This window comes from Mustelus asterias, chromosome 24, assembly GCF_964213995.1.
Source record: "Mustelus asterias chromosome 24, sMusAst1.hap1.1, whole genome shotgun sequence".
Lineage (NCBI taxonomy): Eukaryota > Metazoa > Chordata > Chondrichthyes > Carcharhiniformes > Triakidae > Mustelus > Mustelus asterias.
The window spans coordinates 37177295-37203166 of NC_135824.1; the positions used below are offsets into that span (position 1 = coordinate 37177295).

The window sequence follows — 25872 nt, forward strand, 5'->3', positions numbered from 1 at the left end:
CCCACTCTCTCACTCTCTTGCTCACTCTCTCGCTCACTCTCTCACTCACCCAGTCTCTCTTGCTCATCCACTCTCACTCACCCACTCTCTCACTCTCTCTCTCACTCTTCCGCTCACTCTCTCTTTTGCTCACTCTCTCTCACCCACTCTCTCACCCACTCACTCTCTCTCTCACTCGCTCCCCCACTCTCTGACTCACCCACTCTCACTCTCTCTCTCACTCTCGCTCATTCTCTCGTTCACCCACTCTCTCACTCTCTCGCTCACTCTCTCTCTTGCTCACTCACTCTCTCTCTCTCCCACTCTCTCACTCACTCTCTCTCTCACTCTCTCTCTTGCTCTCTCACTCACTCTCACTCTCTTTCTCACTCACTCTCTCTCACTCACTCTCTCACTCATTCACTCTCTCACTCACTCTCTCTCTCTCAGTCATTCTCTCACTCACTCTCTCACTCACTCTCTCTCTCTGAGTCATTCTCTCACTCACTCTCTCTCTCTCTCTCTCTCTCTCTCTCACTCACTCACTCACTCACTCACTCACTCACTCACTCACTCACACTCTCTCTCTCTCACTCACTCACTCTCTCTTAGTCATCCTCTCACTCACTCTCTCACTCACTCTCTCTCTCTCTCACTCACTCACTCTCTCTTAGTCATCCTCTCACTCTCTCACTCACCCACTCTCTTGCCATACAAACCCAGCTTTCGGCACCCAATGTAACCTCTCCTGTCACTCTGTCAGTGTTGATTGGAGTGCTGCTGAGTAATTAATACTTTGGGAGGTTGAACTACATTCCAGCTGCTATCTGAATACAAGCTCTGCACCAAATAAAGGGAAAGATTTCACATCCATTTAACGCGTGGTCCCTGCTGAAGAATTTCACTTCCCTCATCAACTGTTCAGGATGATTAAAATAAAGGTCTATGAAGTGGTGCCGGGCACTGCCTCTATCCTGTCCCCTCACTGGCTGCTGAAGGACACTCCAAACACCAAATCAATATGGCGATATTATCAGGATCTCTGAACTGTGACATCAAAGAGATGCAAGAATTCAAGCTCGTCAGTAAAGTTATTTTTATCCAGATTTAAATAGCCCTTTCTGATGTCAAATACTTTAAGGAATTATTGACTGATTTTCAGGGCTGGGAAATACTTCTCATTGCTCAGCACTTAATTCAGCAATGTAATTACACACGCTCTCATACTAGCACTGCTGCCTCACAGTGCCAGGGACCCGGGTTCGATTCCCAGCTTGGGTCACTGTCTGTGTGGAGTCTGCACGTTCTCCCCGAGTCTGCATGGGTTTCCTCCGGGTGCTCCAGTTTCTCCCACAGTCTGAAAGACGTGCTGGTTAGGTGCATTGGCCGTGCTAAATTCTCCCTCAGTGTACCCGAACAGGCGCCAGAGTGTGGCGACTAGGGGATTTTCACAGTAACTTCATTGCAGCGGTAATGTAAGCCTACATGTGACACTAATAAATAAAATAATCAACTTACTTTCGTCTGGTCGAGTCTGTCCCATGGGTCTTCTGATGGGGGTCCCAGACACAATGACAGATGATGCACGGCCATTGTAAGCAACAGGTAAATGCAACCTGGAGTGGCACACAGAGGAATGGTTTAAACTCTGGCTATCTGTGCAGTCACTCAACTTGATTTATTTACCGACGTACATATCAGGAGGACCTGATCATGCTCTACTAATCTGAACTGACCTCAGACATAAGCAGGGGAGATGGTGGCATTCTGGTATTGTCACTGGACGCGTAATGCAGAGACCCAGGGTAATGCTCTGGGGACCTGGGTTCAAATCCCACCGTGATGGGATGGTGAAATTTTGAATTCAATGAAGCATCTAGAACTAAATGTCCACTGATGACCATGAAACCATTGCAGATTGTTGTAAAAACACATCTAGTTCACTAATGTCCTTTAGGGATGGAGATCTGCTGTCCTTACCTGGTCTAAAAACATAAGAACTAGGAGCAAAAGCCTGCTCTGTCATTCAGTTCGATCATGGTTGATCTCCTCTCAGCCTCAGCTCCACTTTCCTGCCTGTTTTCCATAACTCTTCAACCCATTACTCATTAAATCTACCTATCTTCTCCTTAAATTTACTCAATGTCCCAGCATCCACCACACTCTGGGGTAGTGAATTCCACAGATTCACAACATAGTTTCTCCCCATCTCAGGTTTAAATCTGCTCCCACTTATCCTAAAAGCTCTTGTTTTAGAGTGCCCCACAAGAGGAAGCATCCACTCTACATCTGCTTTGTCAATATCTTTTATCATCTTATACACTTCAAATAGATCTCCCCTCATTCTTCTAAACTCCAGAGAGTATGGCCGATATTTTCCCACCTCGCTCGGACGAGACTCATAAAATCCTGCCCGAGGCCAACGGAGAATTCCGTTCTGTGAGCTGCGCCCGTCCCGATTCTGGGGCGGGCATGCCAGTAAAATTCCGGCCTATAGGTCTAAACTACTCAACCTCTCCTCATAAGATGAGCCCCTCATCTCTGGAATTAATCTAGTGAACCTCCCCTGAACTGCCTGTAATACCAATACATCCTTCCTCAAATAAGGAGACCAAAGCTGTACCTAGTATCCAGGCGCAGTCTCACTAATGCCTTGTACAGTTGCAGCAACACTTCCTTACTTTTATATTCAATTTCTTTAGCTATAAATGCCAAAATTTCATTTGTTTTCCTTATTACCTGCTGTACCTGCATACCAGTATTCTGCGACTCATGAACGAGGACACCCGGATCACTCTGCACTGAAGCACCCCGAAATCTCTCTCCATTTAGATAATAAGTTGCTTTTCCATTTTTCCAACCAAAATGGATAACGTCAGACTTATCCATGTTAAACTCCATTTGCCACATTTTGGCCCACTCTCCTAACCTATCAATATCCATTTGTAAATTTTTTATTTCCTCATTGAACTCACTGTCCCGCCTATTTTACTGTCATCTGCAAATTTGGTTATAGTACCTTCTATCCCTGTATGCAAGTCACTAATATAGATTGTAAATAGCTGGGCCCCGAGAACTAAACCCTGTTGCACCCCATTAGTTACATCTTGCAAACTAGAAAAAGACCCATTTATCCCAACTCTGCCTTCTAGTCAGTTAGCCAATCTTCTATCCAAGCTAATAAATTACCCCTAACCCCATGTGATCTTACCTTGGGTATTAACCTTCTGTGTGGCACATAATCAAATATCTTCCTGGAGTCCAGATATATTACATCTACAGGATCCCCATTATCCACTTTGCTTGTTACATCTTTGAAGAACTCTAGCAAATTAGTCAAAGATTATTTGCCCTTCATAAAACCATACTGACTCTGATGGATTGTGTTTTGACTTTTCAAATGTCCTGATATTGCTTCCTTAATAATGGATTCCAACAATTTCCCAGCAGCAGATGTTAAACTAACTGGTCTATAGTTTTCTAGTTCCATTTTTGAAGAAGAGCATTATATTAGCATTTTTCCAATCCACTGGAACCTTTCTCGCATCTAGGGGATTTTGGAATATTCTAACCAATGGATCCACTATCTCCACTGTCATTTCCTTTAATATCTTAGAATGCAGGCCATCATTCCTTGGGGACTTGTCTGCCTTCAATTCTAATAGTTTGTTGACTATTATTTCCCTATTGGTGATGATTGTTCTATGTTCCTACCTCTGCATTACCTGTTACTGTTGGGATGGTACTAATTACCGCCACCTGTGAAAACTGAGGCAAAATTTTGATTTAGCATCTCTGCCATTTCTGTGTACCCTACTATCAATTTCCCAGTCTCATCCTCCAAGAGACCAGCATTCACTTTAGCTATTCTCTTTCAATTTATATACTTATAAAAGCTTTTGTTATCCCATTTTTATATTTTGAGCTAACTTTCTTCCATAATTTACCTTTATTACTTTTTAATAGTCCTTTGTTGATCTTTAAAAGTTTCCCAATTTTCCAGCCTGTCATGGCCTTTGCATGCCTTAGTATTTTTATTTACGTTGTCTTTAACTCCCTTGCTTAGCCATGCCTGTCTTTTCCCCTTCTTACAATCTTTCTTTCTCTCGAGAATATATTTTAGGGTTGTCCCTCGCAGGTCTGGCTGCCTCCACTCCTGAGAGGTGAGTGAAGGCCCCAAGCCTCACACAGTATTTATCCGCTGCCCCAGTCAGGGTGTCTCTCACAGGTCCGGCTCTCTTCTCTCTCTCCACAGATGCTGTCAGACCCGCTGAGATTTTCCAGCAGGTTCTGTCTTTGTTGGCAGAATGATGTGGGTGCCTAACAAATGCCCTCTAAAATGGAGGGCAGTTAGGAATGGGCAATAAATGGTGATGGCCACATCCCATATATCAATAAAACAAAGTCCGAAGTAAATTTGAACCCATGTCAGCCACAAGCTGGGAATGTGTGAGGGAGGTCACCCCCACCCAATCAGGAAGGCAGTAAGGTGGAGATTTCAGCTAGCCAGCGACACCCACATCCCATACAGGAATATTTCAGGATTACAGGATCAGCACTAACCAGTTTGGCATGAGAGCGTTATCCTTTCCTCGAAACATGATTCCAACATTGGTGGCGTGCTGACGGGAAGAATAAAAATCCGTGTAATCCCCTGGAAATAAAAAATATAAAATGCAGAACCGTCCACTTTACTGACATTCAGAACCATTCCCAAGTCTCTGTTACTGTGAGTTAAACAAAGAGAGTGCCTCTATGAATCTTTATTACCCCTGACAGCACAAGCTGTGTGCTGCCATGTTAGCAGAACAGCCTAGGATACACTTCATCCCAAAAGCTGTCACAACCTTTCCTGGGTTCTGGAAGATTCTCGTGGGGAGTCAGCCTCGTGCTCGCTGCTCTCTGCTGCCCCCCACTGCCTAACCAGCAGAGCACCTTCCAAATGCACACTCACTCCAGGAGAAAACAGAAGCCTATTTACCATCAAGAACCTGGACAATAGCACCAACCTTCAACAGCAACCTTCAACGTCAATCATGTAAAACATTCGAACGACTTGTAAACCTGGTGCTTTTAAGGTTAACCTGACAGAAACCCCAGGATCACCAGGCGGCACAGTGGTTGGCACTGCTGCCTCACAGCGCCAGGGACCCGGGTTCAATTCCTGGCTTTGGTGACTGTCTGTGTGGAGTTTGCATGTTCTCCCCGTGTCTGCGTGGGTTTCCTCCGGGTGCTCCTGTTTCCTCCCACAGTCTGAAAGACGTGCTGGTTGGACGCATTGGCCGTGCTAAATTCTCCCACAGTGTACCCGAACAGGCGCCGGAGTGTGGCGACTAGGGGATTTTCACAGTAACTTCATTGCAGTGTTAATGTAAGCCTACTTGTGACACTAATAAATAAACTTTAAACTTTTATGTGTGAGAGATTTAACAGCAACAATTGTCTTAACCCTGAACTTCCTCTTCTTGTGCAGGTAGATTTCAGGAGGTGATGGTGGGACGGTGGAGTGAGGAACCCTGTGCGTGGGGGTCTCTGGGTGGGCGATGGGGGCTGGGGTGAGGGTCTCTGGGCAGGGGGTGGGGCCGGAGTGAGGGTCTCTGGGTGGACGATGGGACTGGGGTGAGGGTCTCTGGCCAGGGGTGGGGGGGGGGGGGGGTGCAGCGGGTGGGATGGGGCAGGTTGCTGGTGCAGGAAGCAGAGACCAGAATGATGCTCAGTCGGAGGTAATGGGATGAACAATGCCAGGGGTATCTGAGGATGAGGGCGAGGGTGGGGTTGTCTCAGTGGGAATGTAGGTGGGGGCAGGAGGGTTGTAAAAACCTCTCTCTCTAGGTTTACCCTTCCAACTGGCCGGGGTTGGGGGGCGGGCACTTCCATCATTGGGCTGGGAGGGGGCGGGCCGCGGGGGAGCACTCACAGGAGAGCAGGGTGAGGGGATGGTAAAGACAAAGGGAGTGGAGTAACAGGGGAGATAGGAAGGGAGGAGAGGAGAAGAGGGAAGGAGAAGTGGGAGGGGAGAAGGATTGGGAAGGGAGAAGGATTGGGAAAGGGGGAGGAGATGGAAAGAAGTGAAAGAGGGGAGAAGGGCAGCACAGCACCACCTGGAGTGTTCCCCTCCAAACCACTCACTATCCTGATTTTGAAATATATTGCCGTTCCTTCACTGTCGCTCCCTAACAGCACTGTGGATGTACCTACATGCCAGGGCCTGCAATGCAGGTCCACAGCCAATCATACTGCAAAACAACCCACAATGATTATCTGATTGGTTGCTGCTTTTGATTCTGTGCAGTCGCTATGGAGACAGTCACCTGTTCAGAGCGACATTACCCATGCTGCATGTGACTGAGTGTCTGCCCAATGAGGAGCGTCAGTCTGGAGTCAGGGGGACACAGTAAGAAGTCTCACAACACCAGGTTAAAGTCCAACAGGTTTATTTGGTAGCAAATACCATACTGTGCACTGTTTGAGAGCACATTTCCACTCCATCTGACGAAGGAGCAGCGCTCTGAAAGCTAATGGTATTTGCTACCAAATAAACCTGTTGAACTTTAACCTGGTGTTGTGAGACTTCTTACTGTGTTCACCCCAGTCCAACGCCAGCATCTCCACCTCAGGGGGACACCCAGCCCACTGCCTGATGGGAGGACAGCAGCGATTGGCGCCCAGTGCGGGGGGAGTTTGAATCTGGAAGTGTGTCTGTATGTCCCAGCAACAGACACCAGGGTCACAGGCTTTAAACCCCATTCCCCTTCCTTCACTTCCCCAGCGCCCCTCCTTCACTCCATCCCCCCTCCTTCACTTCCCCATTCCCCCTCCTTCACTCCATCCCTCCTCCATCACTCCCCCAGCCCTCCCCTTCATTCCCCCATCCACCCTCCTCCTTCTTTCATTCCCCCATCCCCCTCTTCACTCTCCCATCCCATCACTCCCCATCCCCCCTTTCCTCCCCCATCCCCCCTCCTCCACTTCCCCATCCATTTTCCATTAGTAAAACACTGACTGTGTGTGTGTGTGTGTGTGTGGGTATATGGGTGGGTGTGTGTGTGTGTATATGCATGTGTGTGTGGCTGTGTCTGTGGGTGGGTGTGCGGGTGTGGGTGGGTGCGTGTATTGGGTGTGTGTATGGGTGGGTGTGTGTGGGTGGGTGGGTATATGGGTGTGTGTGTGTGTGGGTATACCTGTGGGTGTGTGTGAGGTGTGGGTGTGGGGGGGTGGGGGGTTGTGTGTTAAGCTGCACACAGGGCCCCATGAGCTGTAAATCTGCCTCGGACTGCAGTGATGGAAGGAGGAAGCTCACCACCACCTTCTCAAGCTTCTCAAGGGCAATCCGGGATGGGTAATAAATGGTGGGCCTGGCCAGCGACACCCACACCCCGTGAATGAATAAAAATTAATTGAACAGCTGGGTGAGAAATTAAAGGACAGCATTTATCGCGCCAGTGACAAAATTAATCACCGTTGACACTTTAGCCGACTGTGTGGTTTGGTTCTGAATCCATCAGCTCAGAATGTCATTGATTAGCCCGGCTGGCCGTAATAGTCTCCAATCAGGGGGTGAATAGGCAATAACAGCTGGCCCAGCCGTGAGGGCCGGATCCCAGGAATGAAAGGAGCAGGGGAGGGAGGGAGGGAGGGAGGGGGAGGAGGAGTGACGGAGAGGTAGGAGGAGGGGAGAGTAAGGATCTGGGAGGAGCGGAAGGAGGAGTGAGGGAAGGAAATGAATGCGGGGAGAGGGAGGGCAGGCAGGAAGGGAGAGTGAGGTGTTGGGAGGAGGGAAAGAGAGGGGCTGGGAGGAGGGACGAGGGAGAGGAGAGGGAAGGGCAGGGAGGAGAAGCGAGGGGGTGTGGGGAGGAGCAGTGGGGGGGGGGGGTGGGGAACAGGGCAGGGAGGAGGGGAGAGGGTGGCATCGAGAAGAGGGGGAGGAGGGGAGAGGGGAGAGGGAGGGGAGGCTCTGCTCAATGCAGGGGGATGGTGGATCGATGGGAGAGTCTGGTGTTGATTTTCAGGGGGTTGGTGAGGCCGGGGCAGCAGGAGTCGATCAGTTTGTTAGTGAGGAGAGTGAGAGACATTGTGCTGTGAGTCAGGGACTGTGCTGCGCCTGTCTCCAGGTTGTAGATTTAGTTCCGCACTGGGAATGCTGCATCAGATTTGGAAATGTCTTGGATTAGTTTAATTGAAGATTGCTTCATGAAATCTCTCTTTGAGGAAATGCCTCCTCAGTTGCCGAGAGCTGTGTCTAACTGCTGAAGTCAGCTGGCACCATATCCATGGGAAATACATTGTTGCTAGGCAACCGGGGAGAGTGAGCTCCTCTCTGTAGTTTCACACATTGCTGTGCCCCTGACACTGGGGGGAATTTTAACTCCAAGTGTTCAGCAGGGGGTGGGGGAGGCGGATAGAACAGCAGCCTGGAGGCCGAGGCTCACCCAGTGTCAATGACACAGTCTGCTTCAGTCTCAGACAGGGAGAGCCAATCACCAAAGTCTGTGGCTACCTCTGAACGTGGAATTGAGTTTGTGTCTCTGTATTCCAGACTGGAAAGGGTAGCTCCAGTCTGGAGCTAGAGAGAGAAGGGTACAAAGAACAAAGAATAGTACAGCACAGGAAACAGGCCCTTCGGCCCTCCAAGCCTGTGCCGCTCCTTGGTCCAACTAGACCAATCGTTTGTATCCCTCCATTCCCAGGCTGCTCATGTGACTATCCAGGTAAGTCTTAAACGATGTCAGCGTGCCTGCCTCCACCACCCTACTTGGCAGCGCATTCCAGGCCCCCACCACCCTCTGTGTAAAAAACGTCCCTCTGATATCTGAGTTATACTTCGCCCCTCTCAGCTTGAGCCCGTGACCCCTCGTGATCGTCACCTCCGACCTGGGAAAAAGCTTCCCACTGTTCACCCTATCTATACCCTTCATAATCTTGTACACCTCTATTAGATCTCCCCTCATTCTCCGTCTTTCCAAGGAGAACAACCCCAGTCTACCCAATCTCTCCTCATAGCTAAGACCCTCCATACCAGGCAACATCCTGGTAAACCTTCTCTGCACTCTCTCTAACGCCTCCACGTCCTTCTGGTAGTGCAGCGACCAGAACTGGACGCAGTACTCCAAATGTGGCCTAACCAGCGTTCTATACAGCTGCATCATCAGACTCCAGCTTTTATACTCTATCCCCCATCCTATAAAGGCAAGCATACCATATGCCTTCTTCACCACCTTCTCCACCTGTGTTGCCACCTTCAAGGATTTGTGGACTTGCACACCTAGGTCCCTCTGTGTTTCTATACTCCTGATGACTCTGCCATTTATTGTATAACTCCTCCCTACATTATTTCTTCCAAAATGCATCACTTCGCATTTATCCGGATTAAACTCCATCTGCCACCTCTCCGCCCAATTTTCCAGCCTATTTATATCCTGCTGTATTGCCCGACAATGCTCTTCGCTATCCGCAAGTCCAGCCATCTTCGTGTCATCCGCAAACTTGCTGATTACACCAGTTACACCTTCTCCCAAATCATTTATATATATCACAAATAGCAGAGGTCCCAGAACAGAGCCCTGCGGAACACCACTGGTCACAGACCTCCAGCCGGAAAAAGACCCTTCGACCACTACCCTCTGTCTCCTATGGCCAAGCCAGTTCTCCACCCATCTAGCCACTTCTCCTTGTATCCCATGAGCCTTAACCTTCTTAACCAACCTGCCATGTGGGACTTTGTCAAATGCCTTACTGAAATCCATATAGACGACATCCACGGCCCTTCCTTCATCAACCGTTTTTGTCACTTCCTCAAAAAACTCCACCAAATTTGTAAGGCACGACCTCCCTCTTACAAAACCATGCTGTCTGTCACTAATGAGATTGTTCCGTTCTAAATGCACATACATCCTGTCTCTAAGAATCCTCTCCAACAACTTCCCTACCACGGACGTCAAGCTCACCGGCCTATAATTTCCTGGGTTATCCCTGCTACCCTTCTTAAACAACGGGACCACATTCGCTATCCTCCAATCCTCAGGGACCTCACCCGTGTCCAAAGAAGCGACAAAGATTTCCGTCAGAGGCCCAGCAATTTCATCTCTCGTCTCCCTGAGCAGTCGAGGAGTTCTCTCTCCACAGATGCTGCCAGGCAGATCTCCACTCCACCTGACGAAGGAGCAGCGCTCCGAAAGCTAGTGGCATTTGCTACCAAATAAACCTGTTGGACTTTAACCTGGTGTTGTTAAAACTCTTACTGTGCTACCTCTGAACACAAGGCCTTAAACTGGTAATCTGAACAAATTTGATTAGTGCGTCTGAAAATGAGTCTCACACAAAACTTTAGCATTTTTAATCAGAGTATCAATAGACCACCCTGTAATCACCACCTGACATTAAAGAACTTTATAAAATGTATGGAAGCATTTCTAGTTTCACTGGGGAAAGCAGTCATTTTCTTGCTAAATGAAAATCAAAACTGCATTCAAAATCTTTGCCAAATGTGACCTTATGCCCAAAGGATCCCTTCAATTTCTGGAGACTCCTCAAAGGCCTGAAATCAGTGGAGACACTGAAGGTGATGGATTTACTCAGAGGCATGGCCAGTTCTGTGGACGGGGCCAGTTTCCTGCGATGGTTTTGTGAAACTAGCGCAAAAGATGTCAGAATCTCAAATCTCACCCAGATTAAAACTTGGCAATCGTTTGCAGTCATTTCAATTTTAGCTGAATTACAGAACAGCCCAGGCCAGGGGGAAATCGAGGCGGGTGACTGCAGGGGGACAGGCCGGGTGAACCAGTTATTTATTTTCCCTGCATTTTGTAAATGCATCACATAGAGGCAAGGACTTAGAAGTTGGCCAAAATTAAAGCAAAATACTGCGGATGCTGGAATCTGAAATAAAAACAGAAAATGCTGGATAATCTCAGCGGATCTGACAGCATCCGTGGGGAGAGAATAGAACCAATGATTCCAGTCCGGGTGACCCTTATTCTATTTTCAATTGTCATCTAGACTGGAAAGGGTAGCTCCGTTCTCTCTCCACAGATGCTGCCAGAACTGCTGAGATTTTCCAGCATTCGCTATAGAAATAGGCCATTTGGCCCTTCTAATCTATGATGGCCTTTGTAAGACTCACCAGCCGCCATTCTGTCAATTGAATTGTAGTTAGAAATCCAACATACCAATGTGTGCAGGAAGATGCATGCTGGCCGAAGACTGGGGCACGAATGCTCTGTAAAACAGACAGAGTTTATAGAAATACACAACTGTGGCCTGTTTCATTGCTCTCAGAGTCTGAATCCAGATGCATTTGTTTCATCCTATATTCTGCCCGATATTCATGTTGAAGCTGACATAAAGAAAAGATGCGGCACGGTCGCACAGTGGTTAGCACTGCTGCTTCACAGCTCCAGGGATCTGGATTCGATTCCCGGCTTGGGTCACTGTCTGTGTGGAGTTTGCACATTCTCCTCGTGTCTGTGTGGGTTTCCTCCGGGTGCTCCGGTTTCCTCCCACAGTCCAAAGATGTGCGGGTTAGGTTGATTGGCCATGCTAAAAATTGCCCTTCGTATCCTGAGATGCGTAGGTTAGAGGGATTAGTGGGTAAATATGTAGGGATATGGGGGTAGGGTGGGATTGTGGTTGGTGCAGAGTCGATGGGCCAAATGGCCTCTTTCTGCACTGTAGAGTTTCTATGATTCTATGATTTCTATGATATGCTGATTCAACTCTCACAGTCTGAGAGACTGGAGCTATACTTCCCTGGGGTCCATTTATAAAGGGGCAACTCATGTCTTCCAAGATGGCATCATTTCCACTTGGTCTCCAATGGGCTCCACTTCCACATAGAATGTCTACAGTGCAGCGGGAGGCCATTCGGCCCATCGAGTCTGGACTGACTCTCCAAAAGAGCATCCCCCCCAGACTCTCCTCCACTGCCCTAGCCCGTAACTCCATGCACCAACCATGGCCAATCTACCCAGCCTAAGGGGTAATTTAGCATGGCCAATTGACCTATCCTGCACATCTTTGGACTGTGGGAGGAAACCGGAGTACCTGGAGGAAACCCACGCAGACATGGGGAGAATGTGCAAACTCCACACAGACAGTGACCCAAGGCCGAAATCGAACCCAGATCCCTGGTGTTGTGAGGCTGCAGAGCTAACCATTGTGCCACTTCTTCCAGATTGTGAGGCCTCCTCTCACTTGGTTCCCAAGCCACCTTGCGGATCACAGGCCAGGGCTGAGAAACCCTGAGCCTCGGAGTTTCCCATTCCCTAGCCATGTGCCCCTTGATGTGTGTCCCTTATTTGGGTAGTTCCACTCAGGCTCTCAAGAGATCTCTCAGTGGAGTACTGTACCCACCATATTTCGTGCTCTCATTGTAGAGTGCCCTAGATTGTTGTGGTCTTGGGTCTTTAGTCGGATCCAGTGGGAGCCACCATGAAAGCAATATTTTATATGAGAGGCTTTGGGCCCGATTTTACCATTTTCATTCTAAGTTCTGGGTGGACTTGAAACTGGGAGTGTTTCAGATCCAACTTTTAGACCCGTTCTCTGGCAACCCCATACGCACTCTGCCTGAAAAAATATCAGCGATTCCGAATCGTGCTGCACAAGCCTGTAGGCGGGGCTTAACGCACCCAAAACGTTGCAGCTCCAATCGTTGCCTTCAACTGTGCAAAAAAAAAGAAAAATGCTTCCCTGCCACATCGCCCCTGGGCTGGATAGTGCCACCCCCCTGGCCCCCACAGACATTACCCCACCCCCACAACATTACTGACTCCCTTATCCCCCATCCCCCTGCCACCCAGACCGATTGCGGCCCCCTAGCCCCATTCCCCCCCCACTGATCACATGCAGAGTGGCAGCGGACCCACCCTTCTCCCCGCCGATCGCACGCAGAGTGGCAGCGGATGCCCCCTGCCCCTGACCTCCCCCCCAGAAAATCATCTGACCTCCCTCCCTCCCCCCCACCCTCCCCACCACTGATCTGAGTCTGAGAGCCGCTGGAAGCTCTGAACTTACCTCCTCAGAAACTGGAGCGCCCAAATCGGACCTTTGCAGCGAATCTGGATGGGCGAACGCAGTGGTAAAGGGGGAAGTGCCGGTAAGGTTGGCTGTACACCCCATTAAGTCAACTTAAATGGATGCAAATACATTTAAATTGCCATCGTGCCCATTTTGGGTACGGTCCAGACAGCGGCCATTTTCAGCCATTGGTAAAGGGGAACGGGCGCAGAGGCGGGCATGGATCGCGCTACTCACCTCACGCTCGACTTTACCAAGTTTCCGCGCCCAAAACATGCGCAACTTGATGGTGAAATCGGGCCCTTTGTTTTAACATGAAGTCACCAACTCAGTGTTCAAAGTCAAAGTTCAGCATTGACCCGACATCCATTCCTTTATTTGACGCTCGTTAAGCTTTCCCCAAACTTTGCCCCGAAACAAAGAAAGGATGCTGAAACACTGCTTTGCATTTCATATCCACTTTTTGGGGTTTCTCAGAGATAGTGTACATCCCCTCACTCAGGAACAGGTCATGCCATTCAAATGGTATTGTAACAATATGGGTGTGTTGCCTCCTGGGCAGAAAGACACCATCAGGAAGTGAACATTACTGCTTGCAGTCAATTCCCATGGAATGGGAAAACTTGAGAGAAGACAGAGTAGAACCTCAAAAGGACATGAACAAGTTGGTGGAGTGGGCAGACAGGTGGCAGAGGAGGGTCAATGCAGAGAGTGTGAGGCGGTGCATTTTGGTTGGAAGGACATGCAGAGACAATATAAAATAAGGGGTACAATTCATAAGCGGGTGCAGGAGCAGAGGACGCTGGGTCTATATGTGCATACATCATTGTAGGTGACAGGACAGGTGGAGAGAGAGTTAATAAATAAAGTATTCTGGGCTTTATTAATTGGGGCATAGTGTACAAGAGCAAGGAGGCTAGGCTGAACTTATACAGACACTAGTTAGGCCTCAGCTGGAATATTGTGTACAGTTCTGGGCCCGACACTAGAGGAAGGATGTGAACACATTGGAGAGAGCGCAGAAGAGGTTTACAAGAATGGTTCTGGGGCTGAGCAACTTCAGTTTCGAGGATAGATTGGAGAGGTTGGGACTGTTCCCCTTGGAGTGAAGAAGGCTAAGAGGAGATTTGATAGAGATATTCAAAATCACGAGGGGGTTGGGTAGATAGGGAGAAACTGTTCCCACTCGTAAAAGGATCAAGAACAAGAGGGCACAGATTTAAAGTGATTTGCAAAAGAAGCAAATGTGATGTGAGAAAAAACTTTTCCACACAGTGTGTGGTTGGGGTCTGGAATGTGCTGCCTGGAAATGTGGTGGAGACAGGTTCAATCGAGGCATTCAAAATGGTGTTAGATGATTATTTGAATAGAAACAATGATGTTGCCTGGTATGAAGGGTCTTAGCTATGAGGAGAGATTGGGTAGACTGGGGTTGTTCTCCTTGGAAAGACGGAGAATGAGGGGAGATCTAATAGAGGTATACAAGATTATGAAGGGTATAGATAGGGTGAAGAGTGGGAAGCTTTTTCCCAGGTCGGAGGTGACGATCACGAGGGGTCACGGGCTCAAGCTGAGAGGGGCGAAGTATAACTCAGACATCAGAGGGACGTTTTTTACACAGAGGGTGGTGGGGGCCTGGAATGCGCTGCCAAGTAGGGTGGTGGAGGCAGGCACGCTGACATCGTTTAAGACTTACCTGGATAGTCACATGAGCAGCCTGGGAATGGAGGGATACAAACGATTGGTCTAGTTGGACCAAGGAGCGGCACAGGCTTGGAGGGCCGAAGGGCCTGTTTCCTGTGCTGTACTGTTCTTTGTTCTTTGTTCTTTGATGCAGAGATGGGGGGAAAGGCAGCGAAATGGCACTCAGTCATGATGCTTGTTTGGAGAGCCGGTGCAAACATGATGGGCCAAATGGCTTCCTTCTGCGCTGTGACAATTCTGTGGAGATCCTTTCTAACCTACCTCTTTAACCAAGGTTTGAGTCAATTGTCCTCATGTCCTTCATGAGGCTCAGTGTAAACATTGTGGGATTATGTTCCTTTGATGTTTTGCTACACTAAAGGCACTATCTAAATACAAGTTGTTGTTATAAGGGTTTATGTGGCAATGTTTTTCTTCTGAATTAATACACTGCCCTTGAGTAACCTACCAACCAATCAGTAGCCAGTCCAGCAAAGCGTCAACCAAAGCTCATCCAGCTTAACGTTAAATTTAAAATGTTAATTTCAACATTTCCGTGTAAACTTTCTTACTTTTTCCTCAGTTCTTTGTTGTCCCGGAGCGTTGATTCGTCAGCTGACAGGAGTTGCTGGAGAAAGGCTCGAGCTTCCCTCCAGGCCTCGCGGCCAAGGGCCATGAAGGGGTTAAGAGTCGGCTGCAAGACACACAGGCAAAATTTGAAAATCATTAAGTTTCACAAAACTGCAGGGACTCACAGACACTGCCACATGCAGGATGGGCAGAATGGCCTACTTCTCTGATGCACCATTCCATGATTTAAACTCACATTTTCATTGCAAGTCATTAATTCAATGACATTCTTCTGGATACACAGAAGCAGTCTTCCCACTTTTATAAACCTTGGAAACCAATTGGCAGATTGGGTGCGTGAGAGATGTTCCATTGTGTGGTCAGGATGTGTGGCTTTTGCTACCAAATAAACCTGTTGGACTTTAACCTGGTGTTGTTAAACTCCTTAATGTGGTCAGGATCTTGACAGGGGTTTTGAAGATTGTCTATTCTTCCAAAGTACACTGCTTGAGTCTGTCTCAAATCCATTTCTCTTTATATACACCGAGTATTTACACATTTGGACCTCAACACGAGGTCGGAGCTACTCCTCCTCCAAGATCTCTCTTACTTCTCAGTCATGTGATCTGACACAGAGATTTCTGTACTCCCCTAATTCAGCAACACACACCCCCTGCCCCCCCCTCACCATGTCCCTCCTTTCTTTCACTGCATCAGCTGTCTTGATTCTAAGCTCCGGAATTTTCTCTCTAACTCTCTGCATTGCCATCTCCTCCTTTCCAATCCTCCTTGCAATGTCCAGCTTTGACCAAGCTTATTAGGACAACATGGTGCCTCACAGCGCCAGGGACCTGGGTTCAATTCTGGCCTTGGGTGACTGTCTGTGTGGAGTTTGCACGTTCTCCCCAAATCTGCGTGGGTTTCCTCCGGGTGCTCCGGTTTCCTCCCACAGTCCGAAGATGTGCAAGATTAGCCATGGTAAATGCTAAGGGTTACGGGAATAGAGTGGGAGTGTGTTCCTGGGTGGGATGCTCTTTCGGAGAGTCGGTGCAGACTCGATGGGCCAAATGGTCTCTTTCTGCACTGTAGGGATTCTATGGATTCACTTGTCCTGTCCTTTATTGTGATTCGATGTCGATTTTATTCTGAAATCCCTCCGAGAAGCAGCTCAGGATGTTAACACTTCTACACAATAGAGGTTGCTGTTGTTAGACTGAGAATGTTTTCTCCATGAAGGGCAAGGGTCTAACTTGTCCTTGGCTTAAGGAAATGTTCAGTTCTGGTTGATGCTGACAGTCCCTTTGGTGCCAAGACTCTCACTACAGAATAGCACCAATGAATTAGCATCATTAAGGAACGGAAATCTATCTTCAACGTCAGTCTCTACAAGCACTGATTCAGCATCTTCTAATCACATCAACTCTCCAACATTGAACAATGTCGGGTCTTTGTGCTGGAGTGTGCTCAGTGTCTCCTGACTGGGCACAGCAGAAGATCACAGGCTACTCAAGGACTGAGTATAATGTGGCGACTTGCTACAGAATGACATGACAGGATGTAATTCAGGCAATAAAGGTAATGTTGGCGGCACAAATAGGCTAAATTCATTTAAAACATTTGGGCAGATGCTGGTGTTGAACAACTGACCCACAGTGTAGGTCAGTGTAAGTGATGTTTCCGATCTGGACGATGAGGCTTCCCATCAGTTAGTGCGACCTCAAACACTGACCCCCGTCACATTGACGTCACAGCTCCCAGTCTCTTCACCAGTTAGTGCAACCTCAAACACTGACCCCTGTCACATTGAGGTCACAGCTCCCAGTCTCTCCACCAGTTAGTACAACCTCAAACACTGACCCCTGTCACATTGAGGTCACAGCTCCCATCTCTCCACCAGTTAGTACAACCTCAAACACTGACCTCCGTCACACTGAGGTCACAGCTCCCAGTCTCTTCACCAAATAGTACAACCTCAAACACTGACCCCTGTCACATTGAGGTCACAGTTCCTTACTTTCTTCCCTCTAATCTTCTTCAATGTTGTTAATGAAATAAATGATCGTTTGTCTAAAGATAACTCTCCATTGGTTAGTCAGTATCATACCTCACTGGGTAATGCTCTTAGTGAATATATGCCAGCTATATACTTTCTGAAGTGTTCACCTTGGCTCAGAGAGTAATATTTTCACCTTGGTGTGAACAGTTTCTATCGAGGCCAGAACACAAAGTCCAGTTGCCAGTCCAGTGTGGTACTGATGGAGTGCAGAGCATGTGTATTTCAGGTGATGCTGAGGCCCTATCCGACCCTTCGACAAGACTCTGCATCATGACTCAAAGTTCTCCCCAGCGCCCTGTCCAATATTTATTCTCCAATCAATATCAATAAAGCAGCTCGGGTACCCATCATCCCTTGCTGCTGGGGTCCCTACATTACAAAGGTGACAACACTTCCGAAAAGCAGCTCATTTGCTGTAAAACACTTTGGGACGTCCTGAGATTGGAAAAAGGGGCTATATAAATGCAAATTCTTTCTTTCAGTCAGGAGTAGCTCAATAATTACCACGGTTTTAAATGGGTTCAACGCAATAACTTTACAGCAAGAAACAAAAATTCCAGCGACAGGTGGGTGTTACCTGGGCAAATACATCTTGATGTTTGGAGAGAGTTGAGCCGGTGAAGAGATGTTTAACAACGCTGAGGTCTAAGATCTGATCTCCAATGGCAACGCCGATTCTATGGGTAGGCTGGAAGGAGAAAAAGAAAGCAGAGATCAACAGAAATGGAATGAGGCAAGGATTGAAAGGGAAGTTTGAGAATTCCCATTTGAAAGCTAACCCCAGGACAGGAACAATTCCTGTCACTCTGTATTATAATTTCCACTATTCTTAATTTACATATTTGGGAATACAGGTACAGAATTCCCTAAAAGTGACGTCACAGGTGGATAGGGTCGTAAAGAGTGCCTTTGGTACATTGGCCTTTATAAATCGGAGTATCGAGTATAAAAGTTGGAGTGTTATGGTAAGGTTATATAAGGCATTGGTGAGGCCGAATTTGGAGTATTGTGTACAGTTTTGGTCACCTAGTTATAGGAAGGATGTAAATAAGATTGAAAGAGTGCAGAGAAGGTTCACAAGGATGTTGCCGGGACTTGAGAAGCTGAGTTACAGAGAGAGATTGAATAGGTTGGGACTTTATTCCCTGGAGCGTAGAAGATTGAGGGGAGATTTGATAGAGGTGTATAAGATTTTGATGGGTGTAGATAGAGTGAATGCAAGCAGGCTTTTTCCACTGAGGCTAGGGGAGAAAAAAACCAGAGGGCATGGGTTAAGGGTGAAAGGAGAAAAGTTTAAAGGGAATATTAGAGGGGGCTTCTTCACGCAGAGTGTGGTGGGAGTGAGGAATGAGCTGCCGGATAAAGTGGTAAATGCGGGGTCACTTTTAACATTTAAGAAAAACTTGGACGGGTTCATGGATGAGAGGGGTGTGGAGGGATATGGTCCAAGTGCAGGTCAGTGGGACTAGGCATAAAATGGTTCGGCACAGACAAGAAGGGCCAAAAGGCCTGTTTCTGAACTGTAATTTTCTATGGTTCTATGGTTCTATATTTCTGCTGCTGAACGTTTCACACATTGACTGGAAACCCCTCAGCCATTCAGTACAGGAGGCCCACATGCACAGCCTGTCCTGAATTAGTCAGAAGCTAATACAATCCACACCAGATTAGAAAAAAACAGAGAATGGGACCCAGCAGTCCTCATCACAATTCATTGACCCTGCTCAGAAGTACAAACATAAAGGTCAGACAAGGACAAGTCTGGACTGGACGGGGTTAGGCTAGACAGCACTGGATGGGCTCAGAGCACTGACAGGGCTAGGCCAGGCTGGACAACACAAGACTCGACACAGTCTGTGTTGGTCTGGTCTGGCCTGGACAGAAGAGAGCAGAACTGAGCCAAACAGGACTTCAACTGGACTGAGCTACACAGGGCTTCACTGAGTTGGGTTGGACTGCAATGTGTCACATGGCCAGATAGCCTGCTACATTCATTAACTAGGTTTAGATACAAAATCAAATCAGCAGATTGGCACTGTCAGTGATGAGACTGACATCAGTGAGGACTTCACTAGAGGGGCAATAAAAAGCTGGGAGGAGAGGAAGCATCTTAGAGCAGTTATGGGCAACATGCAGCCTATCAAGGTTCTTAGTGCGGCTCATGAGACATCTTGTTGACCAAGCTCTGCTGACTCCTATTCATGCACCACCAGTTCCAGTTTTTTTTTCCTTTCAGTGTGTCTGAAGTAATTCGTACATAAAGCAAGGGCAAGTGAAGCGAGGTGTGCTGATTGCTCACAACATTGACTGTGAGAGTCTCTGTGTCCAATCAAAATGTAAATATTTCTTCTTTTTACCATTTGAAGTAATCAAAATATGAATGTTTGAGCATTTTCTATAACTCATTGTGAAATATTCAGCATGTATTAAATGTATTTAATCTTATTCATGGGCTCATGGTTAGTGAACAAGTCTGATTTCAATCTTGTGGTCCACTGATGACAGACACGCCAGCCTAGAGGCTGTCAAAGACACACCATTAGCTCAAATCTGCCCAGCTCTACTTCCTACATTGTGCAATTTCCTGCAGTGTCAATTACAGGACCATTGAGAAGGTACCCACTTACAATCTGTGCCTGTACTTTTATGTACAGCTGCACTCTGACCAGTAGTTATGAACCTTAACCTGTTCGATTATCTTCTCAATTTAAGCCAGCTCCTTGTGGTGAATATGGCCAAAATGTCTTCAGAACAAGCTCTACTGACTCCTATTCAAGCTGTGGAGATGCCGGCGTTGGACTGGGGTAAACACAGTAAGAAGCTCTAAAAAGAGCTCCGAAAGCTTGTGTGGCTACCAAATAAACCTGTTGGACTTTAACCTGGTGTTGTTAAACTTCTTCCTATTCATGCACCAGCAGTTCTAGAATGTTCCACCTTCAACGATGCAGGATGTAGAAGTCCTAACGTCCTAGATTGTTATGGCATTGGGGAAAAGTAAAATTGATAGGGCTGCCTTACCCTGAGTAATAAGACATTTATTTTTGGACTTCAGGTGGCGCTAGTGAGGCAGTGACAAGCCGAAGGGTCTGGCCTATGTGTTGCTCATAGTTACCAAGAACCATTAAGTAAAGGTTGGCCGGGTATGGCTGCATGTATTGGAGGCAAAACTTCAAACTGGAAAAGGTAAATGGAGGTCCTTATATCAGGGAGTTCTTTCAAAAAATACGAGTTTGGAATTATACTTGGAAATATAAAACGCTGAACCATTTGGATGTTGAGATCTTTCTAGATAGCTGAACCCTGAGAGGCCAAGTGATCCTTTTCACCCGAATTGATCTGATATTTTAGAGTTTCGAATGGGCCCTTAGCAAAGTTCTGCAATTTTACCAATACTGTTAAGGCAATAATATACATCTATACCAGAGTATACTAATTAATGAATTAATTAATCAGTCTAGGACCTGGATTTGAAGGCCATCAAATGATTGAGTTATTAAAGCTTGAGCAGTGGAGACAAGCAACAGCTGACAAGGCTATTCCCCACATTTTTATCATTTGCTTTTTTTTTTGCCTTTTTGGCATCCAGGGAGTCTAGACTTGGAAGAGCAGCCCTTTCTCTTTCTGGGAGCACATTTGTTCTGAACTCTCTCTATCTCAGAAAACCTTCCACTGCTTTGACACAGAATGATCTTCAATTACTCTGTTTCCAGGCCAATTTTGTCATTTTTAAAACATTGTTTCATGGGATGTGGACTTTGCTGGCTGGGCAAACATTGATTTGCCCATTCCTAATTGCCCCTGAACCGAGTGGCTTTCCAGGCTATTTCAGAGAGCATTTTTCTGTTAAACAGTCAACTACATTGCTGTGGGCCTGGAGTCACATGTAGGCCAGGCTGGGTAAAGGCAGCAGATTTCCTTCCCTAAACAGGCATTAGTGAAACAGGTGGGTTTTTACAACAAACAATTCATGATTACTGTTATGATGGCCATGGAGGATCATCAATAGATCTCCCCATGGGCCTCATTGAATATCAGCTCCCCTATTGAGCGAGTGGAGGCTTATCCAATAGGAAAGGAACAGAGGGCAGAGGGTGGTTTAAAACTAGCCGGATCCCCCAGGCAGCTGAAACACTCAGGGCTGACCTGCACTCTATAGCCACTGAGCAAAGTTTGAACACTGTAAATAAAAAGGTGATTAGTGATGGAAGACCAGCCTCGCTAAGATTATTACATTCGAGACAAGGAGTAAAATTAGTTTTCTCTTCCCTCCGAACAATCTTTACCAGAGAGACAAGTAATCCTTCAGTAAGAAAAATGCCTCTTTTTGTTAAACTTGAAGCCTATGAAGCAAGCATAGAAGACTGGGCCCAACAAGCAGAGCACATGCTTCACTTTATTTGGGCCACCAATATTGAGGAAGATGAGAAGCAGAAAGTGGTCCTGTTGACAGTATGCGAGGTCCCAAACTTCAGTGTAATAAAAAGCCTGACCTACCGCCCAACTCCAAAACATCTCTATTCCTATACTAAAATCACTACAAAGTGAACAATACCATTTGCCTTCTTTACTGCCTGCTGTACCTGAGCACTTACTTTCAGCGACTGATGCACAAGGACACAAATTTGATTGTTTTTTGAAGGGGTAACCAAAAAGATGGAGGAGGACAGTGCAGTCGATGTTGTCTACATTGACTTTAGCAAGGCCTTTGACAGGGTACCACATGGTAGGTTGTTGCATAAGGTTAAATCTCACGGGATCCAGGGTAAGGTAGCCAATTGGATATAAAATTGGCTTAATGACAGAAGCCAGAGGGTGGTTGTGGAGGGGTGTTTTCCAAACTGGAAGCCTGTGACCAGCAGTGTTCCTCAGGGATCGGTGCTGGGTCCACTATTATTTGTCATTTATATTAATAATTTGGATGAGAATTTAGGAGTAAGTTTGCAGATGACACCAAGATTGGTGGACTAGTGGACAGTGAAGAAGGTTATCTAGGATCGCAACAGGATCTTGATTAATTTGGCCAGTGGGCTGACGAATGGCAGGTGGAGTTTTATTTAGATAAATGTGAGTTGATGCATTTTGGTAGGTCAAACCAGGGCTGGACTTACTCAGTTAATGGTAGGGCATTGGGGAGAGTTACAGAACAAAGAGATCTAGCAATACAGGTTCATAGCTCCTTGAAAGTGGAGTCACAGGTGGACAGGGTGGCGAAGAAGGCATTCAGCATGCTTGGTTTCATTGGTCAGAACATTGAAAACAGGAGTTGGGACGTCTTGTTGAAGTTGGACAAGACATTGGTAAGGCCACACTTGGAATACTGTGTACAGTTCTGGTCACCCTATTATGGAAAAGATATTATTAAACTAGAAAGAGTGCAGAAAAGATTTACTAGGATGCTACCAGGATTTGATGATACGAGTTATAAGGAGAGGCTGGATAGACTGGGACTTTTTTCTCTGGTGCGTAGAAGGCTTAGGGTGATCTTAGGGAGGTCTATAAAATAGTGAGAGGCATAGATCAGCTAGATAGTCAATATCTTTTCCCAACGGTAGGGGAGTCTAAAACTAGAGGGCATAGGTTTAAGGTGAGAGGGGAGAGATACAAAAGGGTCCAGAGAGGTAATTTTTTCATGCAGAGGGTGGTGAGTGTCTGGAACGAGTTGCCAGAGGTAGTAGTAGAGGTGGATACAATTTTGTCTTTTAAAAAGCATTTAGACAGTGACATGGGTATAGAGGGATATGGGCCAAATGCGGGCAATTAGTGGTAAAAACTGGGCGGCATGGACAAGTTGGGCCGAAGGGTCTGTTTCTATGCTGTAAACCTCTATGACTCTATGACACCAAGGTCTCGCTGAGTATCCACATCTCTCAATTTACACCCATTCAAATAATAATCCACCTTCCTACCAAAGTGGATAACCTCACATTTACCCACATTATACTGCATCTGCCATGCATATGCCCATTCACTCAGCCTGTCCAAATCATGTTGAAGCATCTCTGCATCCTCCTCACAGCTCACTCTCCCACCCAACTTTGTATCATCTGCAAAGTTGGAGATAATACATTCAGTTCCCTCTTCCAAATCATGAATATATAATGTGAACAATTGGGGTCCTGGCACAGATCCCTGTGATACCCCACTAGTCACTGCCTGCCAATCAGAAAAAGACTGACTCTTTTATTCCAGCTCTTTGCTTCCTATCTGCTAACCAGCTTTTGATCTATCGCAAGACATTACCAGTAATCATAGAATCCCTACAGTGCTGAACATAGAACATAGAACATTACAGCGCAGAACAGGCCCTTCGGCCCACGATGTTGCACCGACCAGTTAAAAAAAAAAAAACTGTGACCCTCCAACCTAAACCAATTTCTTTTCGTCCATGAACCTATCTACGGATCTCTTAAACGCCCCCAAACTAGGCGCATTTACTACTGATGCTGGCAGGGCATTCCAATCCCTCACCACCCTCTGGGTAAAGAACCTACCCCTGACATCGGTTCTATAACTACCCCCCCTCAATTTAAAGCCATGCCCCCTCGTGCTGGATTTCTCCATCAGAGGAAAAAGGCTATCACTATCCACCCTATCTAAACCTCTAATCATCTTATATGTTTCAATAAGATCCCCTCTTAGCCGCCGCCTTTCCAGCGAAAACAATCCCAAATCCCTCAGCCTCTCCTCATAGGATCTCCCCTCCATACCAGGCAACATCCTGGTAAACCTCCTCTGCACCCTCTCCAAAGCCTCCACATCCTTCCTGTAATGTGGGGACCAGAACTGCACACAGTACTCCAAGTGCGGCTGCACCAGAGTTGTGTACAGTTGCAACATAACGCTACGACTCCTAAATTCAATCCCCCTACCAATAAACGCCAAGACACCATATGCCTTCTTAACAACCTTATCTACTTGATTCCCAACTTTCAGGGATCTATGCACACATACACCTAGATCCCTCTGCTCCTCCACACTATTCAAAGTCCTCCCGTTAGCCCTATACTCAACACATCTGTTATTCCTACCAAAGTGAATTACCTCACACTTCTCCGCATTAAACTCCATCCGCCACCTCTCGGCCCAACTTTGCAACCTGTCTAAGTCTTCCTGCAGACTACGACACCCTTCCTCACTGTCTACCACACCACCGACTTTGGTGTCATCAGCAAATTTGCTAATCCACCCAACTATACCCTCATCCAGATCATTAATAAATATTACAAACAGCAGTGGCCCCAAAACAGATCCCTGAGGTACACCACTTGTAACCGCACTCCATGATGAATATTTACTATCAACCACCACCCTCTGTTTCCTATCCGCTAGCCAATTCCTGATCCAATTTCCTAGATCACCCCCAATCCCATACATCTGCATTTTCTGCAGAAGCCTACCATGGTGAACCTTATCAAACGCCTTACTAAAATCCATATATACCACGTCCACTGCCTTGCCCCCATCCACCTCCTTGGTCACTTTCTCAAAAAACTCAATAAGGTTAGTAAGGCACGACCTACCTGCCACAAAACCATGCTGACTATCACCTATCAATTCATTACTCTCCAAATAACTATAAATCCTATCCCTTATAATTTTTTCCAACATCTTGCCGACAACAGAAGTGAGACTCACCGGTCTATAATTCCCGGGGAAGTCTCTGTTCCCCTTCTTAAACAATGGGACAACATTCGCTAACCTCCAATCTTCTGGTACTATACCAGGAGGCCATTCGGCCCATTGAGCCTGCACCGACAATAATCCCACCCAGGCCCTATCCCCATTACCCCACATATTTACCCTGCTATTGCTCCTGACATGAGGGGGCAATTTAACATGACCAATGCACATCTTTTGACTGTGGGAGTAAACTGGAATACCTGGAGAAAACCCTCGCAGACACAGGGAGAATGTGCAAATTCTACACAGACAGTGAACCGAGGCCAGAATTGAACCTGGGTCCCTGGCACTGTGAGACAGCAATACTAACCACTGTGCCACTGCACTGCTATGTAGAGTTAAAGCATCCCATGTGGTTTAACTTTACATAGTAGTCTGTTATGTGAGATCTTGTCGAAAGCCTTCTGAAAGTCTCAATAAAACCACATCCACCGGTTCTCCTTGGTCAATTCTACTAGTTACATCCTCAAAGAATTCCAGTAGATTTGCCAAGCATGATTTCCCTTTCATAAATCCATGCTGACTTTATCTGATTATACCACTGCCTTCCTAACGCTGAGCTATGAAATCCTTAATAATAAACTCTAGCAACTTTGCCAGTACTGACGTTTAGCTCACTAATCTATAGTTCCCTGTTTTCTCTCTACTTCCCTTTTTGAATAGTGGGCTTATATTAGCTACCCTCCAATCTGTAGGAACTATTCCAGAGTCCAAATAATTTTGGAAAATGACTACCAATGGATCTACTATTTCCAGGTCCACTTCCTTAAGTAGTTTGGGATGAAGATTATCAGACCTACCTTCAACCCCATTAATTGCCCAGAACTATTTCTCCACTAATACTGATTTCCTTCAGCTCTTCACTAAAATTTGTGTTCTTCAGAACTTCC

At 46.8% G+C, this 25872-nt stretch overlaps 1 protein-coding gene across 1 annotated transcript in view; it reads right to left on the reverse strand.

Annotated features, from left to right (window-relative positions):
• fah (fumarylacetoacetate hydrolase (fumarylacetoacetase)) overlaps positions 1–25872 on the reverse strand; it is a 77914-nt gene that overhangs the window by 48588 nt on the left and 3454 nt on the right. The window contains exons 2-6 of the mRNA XM_078241564.1: positions 17880–17990; positions 15249–15370; positions 11145–11194; positions 4543–4633; positions 1498–1595 (exon numbers count right to left, since the gene is read on the reverse strand). Coding sequence (XP_078097690.1) covers positions 1498–1595; positions 4543–4633; positions 11145–11194; positions 15249–15370; positions 17880–17990 — 472 coding nt within the window. The remainder of the gene's footprint in view (positions 1–1497; positions 1596–4542; positions 4634–11144; positions 11195–15248; positions 15371–17879; positions 17991–25872) is intronic.